The 16431-nt window shown below is 44.9% G+C and overlaps 1 protein-coding gene across 28 annotated transcripts in view; it reads right to left on the bottom strand.

Moving 5' to 3' along the window:
• LOC101918144 (cytochrome c oxidase assembly factor 1 homolog) overlaps positions 1-16431 on the bottom strand; it is a 54367-nt gene that overhangs the window by 31045 nt on the left and 6891 nt on the right. For 12 of the 28 annotated variants that reach the window (XM_055806090.1, XM_055806080.1, XM_055806078.1 and 9 more), the window contains one exon: positions 4052-4163. The exons of 8 other annotated variants lie outside the window; for them this stretch is intronic. Coding sequence is in view for 2 of the 20 variants with exons in the window: in XM_055806062.1 (XP_055662037.1) it covers positions 10887-12371 (1485 nt within the window). In the remaining 18 variants the exon portion in view is untranslated. 8 more of the 28 variants (XM_055806089.1, XM_055806077.1, XM_055806076.1 and 5 more) reach the window with 3 other exon arrangements.

The following is a 16431-nucleotide window of genomic DNA, read 5'->3' as shown; positions in this document are numbered from 1 at the left end:
GCAGCCCTCAGCAGGTGTGGTCAAATAAGTAAAAACGTCATTGATTTTCTCACCATTTCACACTCTCTCTCACACTTCCAAGTAAGCCAGGTGAGTGCTGCATTTGTAGGGTGATGCCTGGAAGTCTGCATGAGAACACTGGGGTTTGCACTGTCTCCCGTCCTCCTCTCCTTTGCCAGTGATCCAGTGATCAGTTTCAGGTCTGTTTTATTACAGGTACGACCAGGAGACTGAGATGAGTCTCCTATGCCTCTGCCCTCTTGAATGTCAGTGTTGCACTATGGAAACCCAGCTGCCACTGTGTTTTCCTGACCGCCTCTGAGATGATTGTCAAGGACAGAAAATATTAATTAAATTTTAATTAATAAATTGAATACTGTGGGGTTAATTATAGCTATTTACAGGGAGTGTATGGGATTTGGAGGGCCTACCTTCTGGTGTTTTTGCACAAAGTGTTGCCTCTTCCTCTAAGCTCTAATTAGCTGGCTTTTTTTTTTTTTTTAATAGCCAGTCTCCAAATGATTGCTCAGTAGCTCCCATTTCGTTCCTCATCAGCAGTTCTCCAGCACAGCTGCTACAGAAGGGAAGCAGCCCTGCAGTTTGCCTTACACGGAGCAGGTGATAAAGAATCAGAAGTGGTAAAAAAAAAATAAATCAAAAATCAAGAGGCCCAGCCCCTAACATTGTCTAGCAAGGGGACTATATAAGAAACAAAGGTCACAGGCAGGAGTAAGAGGGAATAGCGACATCTGAGGCTGCTGTAAGGTAAAAAATTTTCTCTCTGTATGCAGCCCTCTTGCATGTTCTGCCTTCCTGCATATGCATAATGCCAAGAGTCATCAACAGCAGGCAAGCACCTGGGAAAAAGCAGGCTGTTCCAGCAACTTGTCAAACAGCAAAGTCAACTGCACAACTTGGAGTAATTTCTCCTCTACTCCTTATTTTCAACCTACATGTTTCCCCCTTAGAGGTAAAACCTTTTTAAAATTTAAATGGACTTAATTATCTGTATTTTAAAACCAGTTACTTTTAGCTGCTCAGGGTATAGCTATAAAGAACAAGGGTCCTTTCAGGACACTGTTAAACTAAAGCCACACAGTGAACATACTGTGCCCAGATACCAGAGGAGTTTATTCCAGCCTGCTTTTCAATTTCATGCCACTAGATGCAAATAATGCCTAAGAACCAGCACAGAAGAGAGCTTTAGGAGGTTTGGGGGTTATTTTGGATGTTGTTTTGTTGGGGTTTTTTGCAGAAGTGATAAACACGATCAGCAGGCAGCCCACTGCTTTCCCTAGAGTATCTCCTTCTGCTAGCTAGTGTTTGCGGCTGAATGGCTGTCAGAGAAGGAGTGGAGGGCAGCGGCTGGAGGACGAGGACTGGCAGCGGCACCACAGCCAGCAGTTGGCCTGGTGCCTACCTTCCCCTTCCCACCGCAGCAGCTGGCTCTGCATAGCAGGCACAAGGAGCCTGGTTTTGGCTCCTGCTGAGGTGAGATGGGCTGAAAAAATGAGGGGAAAAAAGATTTTTTTTCTTTTTGTGACCAAAAGCAGCCGTGCTAGTAAGGGAAAATGGGATTTCTGAGGTTGGAAAACCATTGCCTAAATTGAGAAAGCTATCTTCAGTCTCAAGAAAGGAAATAACAGCCAGAATCGCTCTTGCAGAAAAGCCTAACTTGTCTGGCTCCTCAAGCCTGCTTGAAAATTTTATCTGCTCTCCACTGCAGCAAAACTGTCACTGCCCAGGGGTGCTGAGCTGAGGGCTTTCCAGCACCAAGGTGTCTCCTCACCCCACACTTTGGATGAAAGCCTGGGATCACAGTACCAAAACCCTGCTCCAGGTCTGCCTTCCACAGCCACAGAGATTCCCCTAAAACAGAGGGGATAAAGCACCGTCTCTTCTTTTAGTATTCAGAATTGCGAGAAGTGCTTGCCCACACGTGCGATATAACTCTTGCACCAATACACGCACATCTACTAGCGGAGCAGGCGTGCTCCCACAGCACTAGCAGCTGCTGCAAGACATCCTTTAAATAAAAAAACATCCTGAACGGTGCCGTCAGACGGGCTCTTACAGCAAAACTAACTCTGCAATGAGGAGGTAAAGATGATGCTGCTCCTCCCGAGGCTCAATTGCTTATTCGAGTCGCAAGATCGCAGTCACACCTGTGATGGCTGCCCACCCCCACCACCGCCCCACCGGCCACCCGCGAGCCCGGAGCCGCGCTGGGGCCGGGCAGGGCGAGGGGCCGGCAGGCTCGGGCTGCCGCTGCCGCCTTCTGGACACACGCGCAAGCGTTAGCCACCTTCCCCTTGGGGTGGGAGAACAAACACTAAGGCAAGTGTCTTCATTTCACAACCCAGTCCTGTTTTTTGGGGTTGTCTTTTTTCCCCTCCCCCTTTTTAATCCACCCCCGTGCGGCACACAACGCAGGGGGGGCAGCCCCAGCAGGGTGGCGGCAGCAGCAGCCCGCATGGCTGCCCAGTGCATCCCGCCTTCCGTGGAAAACATGTAATGCAAGCTCGGAAAAATGCAGCCCTTTAGCGTTTCCTCTTCTCCCAGCATCTCTGAGAAACAGCCGAGTATGGGAGAAGTAGAAACAAGACAGTGGCGCTCGTCTTCGGAGACATCTGCATTTCAGAGCAGGGGCGTGCAACGGCACCCTGGTTAACACTGGTGGCACCGGCTCAGGGGCTCACAGAATAATTCCAGCGAGGATTAGCCAGTGGAAAGGGGTTTGGCTGGTCTTGTTGTCCGATTAGCTTTAATGACCATGTGTGAATGCAGACATCATGAAATCTTGCCATTTATGTCAATGGCAGTTGTGTTCTCAAAGGGAATTGTCCTCTTTAACATCCAAACCACAAACTGTTGAGCATGGTTACACCACAGGCATTACTGAGAGCAAGGCTAAGGTTAGAGAGGACGCTTCATCCTGAAAGAATCCAAAATTATATCTCCTGCAGACAGTAGCTGAAGTTCTACCTATTTCTTATAGCTGCAGAGTAGGACCTGACCACTGTCTTCCAAGTGGCAAACAGGATGCATATACTCAACACAGCCTCAAAACCGGCTTGCAAAATAAGCTTGGGAACAACTTTTAGTGCAGAGAAGATGTCTCCAAGGAATGGTTTAAAGACCACAATTAGAAACGGCAGACCAGAAAAAGCTGTGAGGTTGGAAGGAAATGTCTGAATTAGTAGAAAGCAAAAAGGAGCCAGAAAGAAGAGCTATGGGGACAATGCAGAAGGCAGGCAGCAATGAAAAGCTGCAGAGTGCAGCGCTGCATGGCTCCTCACTGATGACTTATTCTTTTGCCCTGAACTAAGAAGGAGATTAAGAAAAGTTGAGTTTGAGGCCGTCAAAAGCTTGCAGCAGCTGCAAGCATGCAGCATCTAAAACAAAGGGCCTCAATTTAATGGCAGCTTTTTTAGGGATTGCAGTACATGAGATGGTGGCAACAGAGGCAACAGGTCATACAAAGTGTACAGGTAATCAAATGCGGTCCATGAGGGGAACTTAAATGATCTAAGTATTACACAAATGCTGCTGTGCTTCTGTGCTGCAAATGATACTTGTTTCCATTTCAGAGAGCCAGCGCAGCAATGACACGGAGTCAGGCTGGAGGACCATAAGGCAAACATACAGCAATGGTAGGGCAATATACTTATTTCAGAAACATAAGGCACTTGAAATATTTTTTTATTACACTTATTTTAAATGTGTCAAGCCTTCCTTTAATACACATCTAGCTTAATGATAAGTACCAACCTGTGTGGTGATTAAAGCCACACTACAGCTTTGATATTACCATGTTGCTATTACGGAACCCAGTTTCAGATGCTGCCCCATCTAGGTTGTTGGGTTTTACAGTTAAGACTCCATTTGAGTTTAGCTGCTGTATAGCTGGCCCAAATGTATGCACTGTTACTGCTTCTTACTGTAATGTCTTCACTGGATGTCGTTTAATGTAGGTTTATTAAAAATAGTAATAGGCTATGTTGCACAACAGTGTAATCAAAGTAGCTGATGATAACGGCAGTTTACTCACGTCAAAGCACCTCACTCCTACTGCTGTTAAGTCTCAGTTCCCGTAGCTCTCCAGGAAGGACACAGATAACTCCCGTCTGAAGTGTGTTTCAGCCAGATCTGGATTCTGAGCCCTGCAGAAAGGGATTCATAGATGCACTTGTCTCTAACACTGGTACTTGGCAGTGTTGCGTGCTTTATAACAGAGGGTCAGTGAAGTACTTTTACTGTCATTGGGTACTACACTGGGAAAGATCTCTGTTTATAAATTTTATAATTTCTGGTCCGTATTGATTTTAAAAGCATCTTTAGCATGCAAGCAGCTGTTTAATGCATTCTGACCCAAAAGCGAGGCATTTGCATTAGTATTCCCACTAGAACGTTTGTCCTTTCGTGTCCGTGCATTAAGGCCCCGTTTAAAATCTGTCCATGTCCTTAATCCCTCTGGGGAGCTTTCCCTGAATTTTCAATGCTAGCCCACAGTCTGTAACAAAAGGGGGGGGGGGGGTGTTGGGGGTTGGGAAGAGACAGAGAACAGTGTTTATGCATAAAGTTCAGCAGCCTTTTCACGTAAAAAACATACACACACACAAAAGCACCTCAGCTACAGAGCCTGGCATTTCCACACCAAAGATGTGAACAGCATTTGCAGTTTTTCAAGTTAACTAATTTACGATAAGGGCATAAGGCATCTGAGCTCCAGATGCACTCATTCAGGCAGCCTGGGCCATAAATAAAATAAAAAAGAATGCTCTGACTCTAACATGGGTTTCACAGAGATGTGTTGAAGGTCTAGCAGATGGATTTTGCTGTCTCAGCTTTTACCTGTGTAACAGAGTAAATGCATAAAGCTGCTTACCAGCTCCTTCAATTCAAAACCTTTGCATTTGCTCCCATATGCTCCCATGAAGATACAGCTAATTTAAGCAATGAGCAAAATCCTACCCCTCAGGGAAGCTGATGGCAAAACTCCCACTGGCTCCAGCAGGCTCTGGGAGTTGCTCAACATAAATGCAATTGGCTGAACTCGACTAACAGCATAACCAATACTGTAATCAAATTTGTATTCTTTCATCTACAAATTTGCCACCCCTAACTCTGCCCCTGGTGCTACTGTTGTCCCATGATTCTGGTGGAAGAGCAAAACCAGTGACACAGATGCTGCCACCGAAACTGGGCTCACTGCAGCCTCAGCCCATGCTGACAAGCAGCTCTCTTCCATGGAGGGGTGAGAAATCCTCTCTTGAATTAGGAGAACATATCAAAACATTCTCTCATACCATTAACTTTGTTTTGTTCAATCTATGTGCTGTTCTAATGAAACAGAAAACTGGAATCCTGCCTTTGAAAGACAGCATATCAGATAGCAAAAATTTCTGATGTTCAAAAAAGTTTGCCAGTTGATAAATTAGTTTTCTCCCTCACACAGAGACTTCATCATCAACCAGTCTAGCTTTCATAAACATCTGAGTATTATTTTTGAAGCCAGTCTGCTGTTTAGGCAGATGGCACAGAAATTTTACAGTCCATTTCACCCCTGATGCCTCAGTTAATGTTCACTGTAATAATGGGATGCACTATATGAACACACATGCATATACAGACATGCTAAGAGAAGAAAACATTACTGACATGTTCTGGTAAGGGAATTAAATTGGCGAAGGCGGATTCCTGAGCTTAGCACATCTAGGACTACATCCTCAAAACTGTGCATTTGGTTGACTTTAAGAAAAACTGTGCGCTGTGAACAACTAAACAACACTTCCTAGTTTAGTACTTCTGGAAAATCAATTCCTCCATGTCTCTCTTAATCCTTACCAAAATACACCTGCTCACCTGTACTACTTAGTTTTGAAATACAACTATTTGGGTACCCATATGCAGTTTCGTTATTGTCGATGCTCACACTTCACACTTCACTTTCAGATTCTCAGATCTCAGGCAGGTTGCAGATTCTCTTGCCAGAAATATATATGGCAATTTAAAGGTATGTTTGACTCATTCCGTTTCATAGCCAGGGGTTGCTTTTTTCCCCTCAAAATTCTGGATTTAAAACAGAAAATCCCAGCACTGAGGATGGGGAGATGACAGGGAAAGGAATACGCAGCCTGTGACTCCCTACAACCAAAGCCTGCATCGTGAGGAAGCAACAGCGGCAGCTCCAGGGATGGGAGGTAGAACAGGCAGAACAGAGAACAGGCACCAAAGAAGTTGCCGAACTAATGCATGGTTTACCCATGGCAGGGTATGTCTTTCCAGAGCCCTCCTTAAGAGGCAACACTTGACTCAAGCAGCTCTTGCAAGCTGGGCTCTGCTTATCTTAGTGCCTTGGCTCGGTTCCTCCCCATAGTCCCCATCCCTGCCTGTTCTCAGGAGCCCCCCCATAATGAAGCCCAGCTCCCAGTCAAAGCACTGCTTTGTAAGAGCGCTTAGGGAAAGATGGAGGAGGAAGAAGAGAATAATCATATCTGAGAACCGATGATTCAAGACTAACTAGAGAATGTGTTTAAAGCAAGTTTGTTTCATCGATGGCAGTGCTCTGCTGTTTGCTTTACCTCTTTTAGACTGGGTCATCCCAGTTCTTTTTCTTCATTTAATGGTGACATAACTAAGTGCCCAGGAGGAAGCTGTCTCACCTATCATAAATGCACAGTATGCAGTAATCATAGGAGGCTACTGTTAAGACAAAGCCATGAACTCCACTTTTAAGAATGTGCTGGGCTGTAATTCTGAAGAATGCATTTATTAGCAAACTCCTGGTTTTATAAGCTGCAAATCAAGACACAGCTCCCTTTAGCACTTGACCAGCTTTATGAATCATGAGCCCTGCAGTGCATTGCCATGAGACTTTGCTTTAGAAATAAAACTGTTTGTTCAACAGCAGAACGCCCCAGTTCAGCCTTCTTTTTCCACAACTGCTGCTTAGCCTCAAACCAGAAAGAAACGGCTCTGGAGTTACACATGCACTTAATGTCCTCTTAGTATGTACCAGATGCACTATAAGAGCATCATGATGAGTTTCTAAGTCTGACATCTGCTTGATTAAGCAACATTTTCAATAACGGGCTACTTTGCAAAACTAGGCAGATAAGTAAAACAGGTCTAGCGTGGTCAGTCGTGTGATTTTTTTTTTTTTTGGGGGGGGGGGGGGGGGGGGCAGGGGGATGTTGTTGCTAGAGGTTTCCCAGCTATCCCTTATTTCAAAGCAGGAACAAAAACAATGGCCAGCTCTGTACCAAACCACAGGTCAATAGATTTCAATGGTCCAAGGTTAAAATTGGCCTCCAGCTAGCTGCATAGCTTATCCCACAGGTATTAAACAGGAAACTTTTAAAGCTTAAAAATAGTTACAGTTATGTGACTTATTCTTGTAAAAGGATTTTTATCGTGTACATGAAGACTAGAAGCTTTCCTCCTTTGAAATGTTTGTGTTTGACACTTCCTCTGTAGCACAGCAAGTCTGTGTTTTTCTCTCTTGCATGGGCTGTGGGTTGAGTTTTGTTTTGCTATTTTGTCCTTTTTTCTTTCACAAATCAAGCTGTCAGCAGCATGGGAAGTAAATCTGTAACTGGGACACGTAAGAACTCCGTTCTGAGACTGCATCGCTGCCCCCAGTAAAGTCACCCTTGGAAACAAGAGCACTTCAGAATATTTTAGCACACAGTGAAAGACTTTTCGATACGGTTTATTTAGCTGAAAAGGAAAAACATAATTCAAGTAAAAAACTCCAGAGATTAGAGATGCAAAAAGTATGCGGTTTCTGCTGAGCTTCCTGCTACTGCAGGCCACAACCTCTGAAAAGCACTGTGTTTAAATATCCGCTTTGGTGGGGACAACACTTTTGGACTGGGAGATAAACCTAGTTCTTTTGGACTGATATGAAAGCTAAACAATAATACATGTTCCTCTCCTACTACCACAACCACTCCCAAAGCTAAGGGAGTCCAGCCCAATACCAAAGGGCCATGCTGAGCACAGCTGGCTGCCACACGAATTGCTTTAGCCTGCTCTTAATGTCTTCCTCTGCTCCTCGCTCACTGCCCCACAGCATGGCCAGTAGCTGCACTCTACACATGTCCAGCCCCCACCGCCAGCAGAACCATCCCATCTGTCCCCAGATGCCATATTTAGCCACTGCTTCCCAGGTGGCCCCGTTTACCTACTCTCGATCTCCTGCTGAGCCCTGGAGCCTATCTCCACCGTCAGATGCACCGTGCTCAACCAGCCCAGCTATGTAATTAGCAGTGCAGCTGCACAGCCACCAACCTGCCAGTACGCATGTGGCAGACCACTTCTTGGCAACTATTAATCATATATTGCATAAGAAACAGTCCCTCAACGCAGGCTAGTCTTTCCACTCCCGAACCATGTAAAGGACATAAAAGCTTTTGGCCATGCAGAAAAGTGAACAAAATGAGTGGTAATTAACTCTCATGACTACAAAGGCTAACAACTTCGGCACTTGCAAAGGGGATCAGAGGCAGCTGAGCTGAGAAAGAACTGTAGCAGAACAAGTATTTGCCTGGAAGCAAACACTGCCAGAGTGCTTATTTTAGAATGAATAGTCATGTTAGTTAACTAGAGCTAACTATTGAACAAATAGCTCACGTTACAGCATACCGAGGTACACTAGATGCATCCTTTGATCTACTCACTGACAGACCTACTGCAGTGTTCTTTTTTTTTTTTTTCAGCAGTTAAAAAAAAAAAAACAATTTATCTATCCTTCATAGCTAGTTCTGGGGTTTGGTACAAAGTCTTTTCACAGATTAATAGGAATGAAACTTGTATGAGAAAGGAACCTAAAATAGCATTGCAGCACGAGACACATGCAGTGTGAGCATGTGGCTTGCAAAGAAAAAAAAAAAGGCAATGAGATTAGAAGTTTTTCTGTAAATTGACACATGTGACTGTTAACCCTTAACTGTATCTCTTGTCAGGACAGTCGAGCTTTGGTGCACTACAAGCCCTTCTGGTTTCTGACCTTTTAACACAACTGCAGCCTCTCTGCATCAGGATTTGGGCTGCTGTTCAGCGGCATACTATGTAGCCTGCCACACCCTACGTGCCACTTACTTGAAATACCAGTGTGGACAATGAAAACGACTCCCATGGCTTTCAAGAAGTAGAGAAAGAGAGCTAAGGTTTGTGGAGTGTTCTTTAAGGAAGCCAAAATTAATCCTAAAAAATTACAAGTAAAATGTGTTCTGACTATCACGATGCAAGTAAACGCTTAACACGAGTTGATGAGTAAAAGTTTCTTTTTTACATGAACTGCTTTACACTGGTCATAAATTTAAGGGGCTTGACAGGGATTAAAGATTCATTTGTCAGCTGCTATGTCCTTTAATAAGCTTCTTAACATCTATACTGACAGAAGCAGCACGTCCCCAATTTAGCAAACCAGGCTGTCTCCATCCAGGTTTCACTGCAATCTGAAGGCCTGGAAAGAGTATTAAATGCAGTGACTCTTCTGCCCCCTTTAGGGAAATAACCTACAAGATTTTCTTCAGACCCAGCTTTTGTGGTATGGGCAATAAAAGCATTAACTTAATTTCCAGGAGCCGCATGAAGCGCGTGGATCTTCATGCTCTTTTGAGGAGAAATTCGCATGTTGTGCTCTGCTATGCCCTGTTCTTGTACCTCCTGTCTTACTTCAGGTCCACAGCAAGCTTCTTCCTCAAGGCTTACTCAGCTAGGAAAGGACAGCCTTACTTGTAAAGGGCTTCCCAGCAGCCAGGGGTTCTCTGCCACAGGCAACGCAGCCACTGACCATCTAACCCAACTAAGCCATCTTAATCCCTGGTTTGCACTCTCATCTGTAACATGGAAATGAAACAATGCTTTCACTTTTCCAGCTAAATATATTTCTACTTTTTAAACGGTATGCTCCTCTCGGACAGAGGGTCTACCACATACTTATCCAGAACCAAGCACAAATTACCCTTTGCTTTAATTCTTCGGGATCTCTGGATAAGAATCCCCCCTCTCAGATGTTAAACAGCTTTTGCTTAACAGGATTTTTAAAGTTCAAGCCAACTGTAAAGCAGGCCAGGCAGATTCTCACTTTGGGTTGTTAGGCTCCTCTGGTTTCCACCCTCCTGTCTTTCTGCACTCTGGGCAATTCCAGGCAAGTTCCTTGCTGGTCTCTCACACTTGTTTTGTGACATCTTACACTGCTGAAGCCATGCAAGTAAGGAACTGTTAATAACAATACTAACTGCTCCGTTTTGACGGGACATAGCTATTTTTACTGGATTACTTTTCTGGCACAGCACTTAAAGCACCAAATGATTTGACACCTGTAATTTTATACTTGGAATAACACAAGATATTCATACTTCTTTTGTAATGTAAGATAAAAGCAAACACTACATACGTTCTCATTCCAGTGCTGCTGTCTGGCAGCTATTTGCCTAAGGAAAAAAAAGAACTGTTACATTACAGAATATGTGGAAAAGTAAAAGCTATGGAAAAGAAATCATTAAATAGCTAACTTATTCCCCTGCTAGCGCTAGACTGCTCCTTGCAGCATGTTTCAGAGTGTTTTGTTCAGTCTGGTTTTACAAGTTTCACATTACTTTCATTTGTATCTTTAATACAGCGCTGAGTCCAATGTGGTTTGGTGCTGCTTATTTTCCTTGTCTTTCAACTAGAAGACTCAGTGCTAGACCAGCTGTTCATATAGAGTCAGCTCCAAAACTACCGAAAAAAATCTGGACTCTTTCCACTGACTTCAACCTTTGGATCAGGGTCATGAAAAGATGGCAAATACATCTCACAGAATCACAGAATAGTCGGGTTGGAAGGGACCTCTGGAGATCATCTAGTCCAACGCGCTGCTAAAGCAGGTTCACCTAGAGCAGGTTGCACAGGATTGCATCCAGGAGTGTTTTGAACATCTCCAGAGAAGGAGACTTCACAGCCTCTCTGGGCACCCTGCTCCAGGGCTCTGTCACCCTCAGAGTAAAGTTTTTCCTCATACTCAGATGGAAGCTCCTGTGTTGCAGTTTGTGCCCGTTGCCCCTTGTCCTGTCACTGGGCACCACTGAAAAGAGCCTGCCCCCATCCTGTTGACACTCACCCTTAAGATATTTGCAGACATTGCTAAGATCCCCTCTCAGTCTTCTCTTCTCCAGGCTGAACAGCCCCAGCTCTCTCAGCCTGTCCTCATCAGGGAGATGCTCCAGTTCCCTCATCATTTTCGTAGCCTCCACTGGACCCTCCCCAGTATTTCCCTGTCTCTTGAACTGGGGAGCCCAGAACGGGACACAGCACTCCAGATGCGGCCTCCACAGGGCAGGGTAGAGGGGGACAATAAACTCCATCGATCTGCTGGCCACACTCCTCCTAATGCACCCCTGGATACCGTTGGCCACTTTGTCCACGGGCCCACTGGTGGTCCACGGCAGCCTGCTGCCCACCAGCGCTCCCAGGCCCTTCCCTGCAGAGCTGCCCCCCAGCAGGCCAGCCCCAGCCCATACTGGTGCAGGGGGCTGTCCCTCCCCCGCGGCAGGACCTTCCACTGGCCTGTGTTGAACTTCAGCTCCTCTGCCCAACTCTCCGGCCTGCCCAGGCCTCGCTGAATGGCAGCGCAGCCTTCGGGTGAACCAGTTTTGTACCGCCAGCAGATTTGCTGAGGGTACGCTCTGTCCCTTCGCCCAGGTCACTGATGAGTCAATTGAACGAGCCTGGACCCAGCAGTGACCCTGGGGAGCCCCGCTGGCTGCCGGCCTCCAGCTCGACTCTGCGCCGCTGGTCACAGCCCTCCGAGTCTGCCACGCAGCCAGGTCCCAGCCCACCCACCGCCGCTCGTCGCGCCCACGCTGCCTGAGCTTGCCTGTGGGGATGTTGGGGGAGACAGTGTCAAAAGCCTTGCTGAGGTCAAGGGAGACAACATCCGCTGCTCTGGCCTCGTCCACCCAGCCAGTCATTCCATCACAGAAGGCTATCAGATTGGTCAAGCACGAGTTCCCCTTGGTGAATCCACGCTGACTGCTCCTGATAAGCTTCTTTTCCTTCACATGCTTCAAGGTGACCTCCAGGCTGAGCTGTTCCATCGCCTTTCCAGGGATGGAGGTGAGGCTGACTGGCCTGCAGTTTCCTGGGCCCTTCTTTCCCTTTTTGAAGACTGGAGTGACACCGGCCTTCCTCCAGTCCTCAGGCACCTCTCCTGTTCTCCAAGACTTTTCAGTGGTGATGAAGAGTGGCTTAGCAGTAACATCTGCCAGCTCCCTCAGCAGCTGGGGGTGCATCCCGTCAGGGCCCATGGATTTGTGGGTGTCAGGCATGCCTAAATGATCTCTACCTAACTCAAGCCTCCTCAACCAAGGGAAAGTCATCCTTTCATGTAAGACTAAGCAGGTTACACATAGCAAAGTATAAAGAGGATTAGCTGTGTACAATCCAAAGGCGTGTTACTCTGCAAGCTTCTGAAACAATTGACTAATACACTTTCACAGAGAGAGAAAGGGCCAGATTTGTTTCTGGTGCTCTACCTCTAAGTCAACACCACCACGCCAGGAACAGATTCGATCTGGAATCTGTCCAGTTAGACTCATTAAAATTGAAATTTTCCTGAATTGGAAGTAAGGAAATTTATTTTCTAAAAATGCAAAACCAATAAGCAAATGCTTTCTGCTTCCTAGTTGAAGCTTAGGTCTTTAGACTAGAGGCTCTATGGAATGAGTATCAGGACAAACAGAATGGGTTTTGCTTCCTTCCTTCCCTTTGTCTTCTTCCTTCTTCAGAATATAAAATGGGTCATATCTGGTTTAAAACACATCTACTTAGACCTTCACTTTCTGTCACCAAAACAGATGGGCAGCCCCAAATCACTAATTTGTGCATATTTTACAGAGCACTGGTACTTCAACACACACTCACTGTGTATACTTTGAGTGTGTGACTTCTGAAAGCTAGAATGTCTTTTATCAGGAATTATTTTATCAGTGGGGGATTCATTTTGAACAATACAATCAAACGAAGACAGTGGTGCACAGCTATTCTTCCCACCCCTTCAAAGTTCACAGCAAACTATGTCAGAGTTAGTGATGTTCTCAGCTGCTGAGAATGCTTTAATCAACCAGACTTTTTTTTTTTCCCGCTCCTTCTGTTCCCTGAAGACAGGGGACTTCATGGCACTGTTTGTTGTACAATGTGTACAGTTATAACCTACACTAAAAGTATGCCATTAATGAACGAACACTGGGTGTGTGTGTCAAGCAGATGAGAATGTTCTTTTGATCTTCTGTGCTCCACCACTGTGGCAGACGGATGTCTAAATTGCCTTATTAAAGCGCTGAAGTCTTCCATCATTTCTCAAACAATACTGAAGGAATAATCAGAATGTCATCATGTTTTGATTTTCTGCTCTTCCAGCTCAAATCTAGCTGGATGTTAAGCAGTAGGGGAAAAAATTATGATTTTTTTATTATTTATTAATTTTCCAGAAGTTTAAGAGGAATATATCACATGCTTGACACTCTCTGAGGCAGCCAACAGAAGCTTCTCAAATTTCTGTTAAATTTCAAAGTAGTTTCCACACAATATGGGAGCTGTATTTAGCCTTAGGTACAATTTTGAAACTAGTTCAAGGGAGCAAGACAAGGGATTCAAAGCTTTTTTTGAGAATATCTTAGAATAGAATAAGCGTGTTTAAAAAGCATAGAGGTTTCTGAAGATGATGATGGCAATGCTTTTAGCCTCCAACATACGAATAGCTAGGGAAAAACAAATAAACCAACTGGTTTGAGGCCAGAAGCATATTAAAGACAGTTTATACGCAATTGCCTGCAAGACCATGATGTAGAAAATCCTTGCTAACCCTTCCAAAAATTATTCTTACATGGTGTTGTGACCAAAACTCTGAATCCACCCACATTTCCTCAGACTAAATGATATAGCTATAAATGACAAGGGGGAGAGAAAAAGAGGCAAACTAGAGCCTCTGTTCTATAAAAGAAAGAAAATCAAACCACTGCTTCACAGGCAGCTAAGCTGATCTAACAAGTCACTGTTGCAAAAGTGCGAGGTCAATCTCTCGGTCTGTGTCCCAGCTGCACTTACAGCAGCTCAGGTACTCTTCTGATCCTTTGCCTTACATCTGTCATTTAGTCAGCTGATTTACCTTGCTATTCCAGAGAAAACTATCCACTTTTCTGCTGTTTTTCTTCCAGGCTAATAGGGTCAAAGTGGCTAATGGAGGGATGGATTCAACACATACCAGAACCAGCGTAAGGTAAGCAGCAGGATGACCAAGAGCAAGGACTGCTAGAGGGCAAAGGACTGGGGACTGCCACCTCTCTCTTGTGACAGTAGCAAGCTGTGAAATTGTCTCGTGGAAGCATTGTCTTAGTGCAAGGACTTGTTATTAGAAGGGAAGGGGGAATCAAAGGGAGAAGCAGAGCAAGTATGGGCCTTGATCATCGCTGCCTTGGAGGAGTGTGGATATAAGGATGCATACTAGAGGGGTAGGAATCCCATACATCTGCAGAGGATTTCGTGGGTAGATAAAAGTAGGGGCATATGCAACAGCTGCAGCACACCCAGGAGCCAGGGGATGTATAATCAATATGCGAATAACTGCATAGTTCCCCCCTGAAAGCAGGAGGCTGACTGCACAGAGTCTTAGTAGCTGCAGAACACGTCTACATCGTCTGCTGTTTTTCTGAAGAGTTTTGCACTTACTATGCATGGCTGGACAGCACAGAACACACACAGAGATACTCCTGCTAGGCTGCTTCATGTTCTATAACTGCAGCGCATGCTCATAGTGCTGATGTCCAGAGTTTCCAGACGTGCAGCCACCAGATCAGAAGTGTCTGCTCCCTACAGCTACCAGACATCCGGAAAGCTCAGACAAATTTATGAAGTCCTGAAAATCTGCCTAAATGTGATTTCCAGGTGGAAAGAGTAAACGTGGCTGGGAAAAGGAAGCCTGCAAGATCCAGAAAGCCCTTTGCTACCTGTAGAAAAGCAAACACAGAACAACAGAAGTTTAGGAATGCCTGTGAAGGCAGAGCTGGAGCTCAAGTCTCAACTTCCTCACCTGTCTTCTCTACTGACCATAACATACCGTAAGACCACTTTACAATGAATTTGAGAGGACATGCTTTCACATAATGGACATATGAGAGGTGTCTCGCAGTGCAGCTTCACAGGTGTCCCCGTTACTGTGGCCATTACAAAAGCTGCATAAAGAACTTACTTTAGGTCTAGACACCCGTGAAGAAAATAACTGTAAACAAATAAAAGGCTATGCACTAATGTGAGAATCCACCTTTTTCTCTCCTTTATATGGTGTTGGCTTATAAAATTAATTACTTACATACCTCACAGAGACGCAATACTTAATTAATATTTGTTAAGTGCTTTGAAATTCTGATGGAAGACATGATGCTAGTGTGCATTATGACTAATACAGTGTAAAAATGATGCCAATGGTGTTGCTCAAGCAGAATGCTGGAAGGATGATGCCTATTCAGTGTTTTATTTGAAAAGGGGAATGAAGGTGAAGAAGGCTTAAGAAAGCTTTTTAAAACTCAGTTATCCTAAAGGAAAAGGGAGAACTGGGGAGGAGGGGCGCTAAAAGAGTTTTCAGAAGAATTTACTCTGCAGTGTGCATTAACTCCTGCAAAGTCAGAGAGTAAGTGCCTACACCAAAATCCTGGCTCCAGCCAAGCACACGGAAAATGTTTCACCAACTTCAGTGAGGCGAAGACTGTTAGCTTTTGTCATAATTTCCAAGAGATGTATCCAGCATCCCATATGCAGGTTTGTGACTTCGCATGGTTGCTTGTTTACAATTTAGGTTCAGGAAATAATCTCATCAAGCTAGGGCATGCTCACCATGTAAAAGCAACTACTCAGCTTCTAATCATCTTTCTACTACACCCCACATTTGGAGTAAATCTTTCCATTCTATTAATGAATTTGGACTTGAGCTACTTATTTAAGTTGGTGGCAAAACTCCAATTAAATGGAAGCAGTGTGGAGATCACTGTAGATTTTGTAATACAGAGGGGAAGAAAACATCCTGTGTTTAACAGTGGTTGTAACTCATATACACCCCTGGAGTTTGGTTCACTTACTCAGAAGCCTGTGGAATTTCTAATTAATTCCTGAGGGGGGTGGGGGGGGTGGGCAGTAACAGAAATATAGACAACTTATTTTTTCAGTTAGTTCTCCACACCTAGCAGGATAAAGACCAGAAGAAACACGGCCCCCACCACTCTTGGGTAAGGCAGAGTTGAAGAGCACATTTTTCAACTGGAAGCTTTGCACCTGGGATGCTCAAAGCAGAAAGGCTATAAAGATTAGCAGGTGATAGGTATCAACAATTGAGAAAAGGTAATCTGGGAGCTTCTAGTATGAAGAGGAGTAATTTTTCAGCAGGAGTCT

The sequence above is a fragment of the Falco peregrinus genome, chromosome 5, assembly GCF_023634155.1.
Source record: "Falco peregrinus isolate bFalPer1 chromosome 5, bFalPer1.pri, whole genome shotgun sequence".
Lineage (NCBI taxonomy): Eukaryota > Metazoa > Chordata > Aves > Falconiformes > Falconidae > Falco > Falco peregrinus.
The sequence above is the reverse complement of the archived record's forward strand: the minus strand, read 5'-3'. Positions and strand labels throughout refer to the sequence as shown.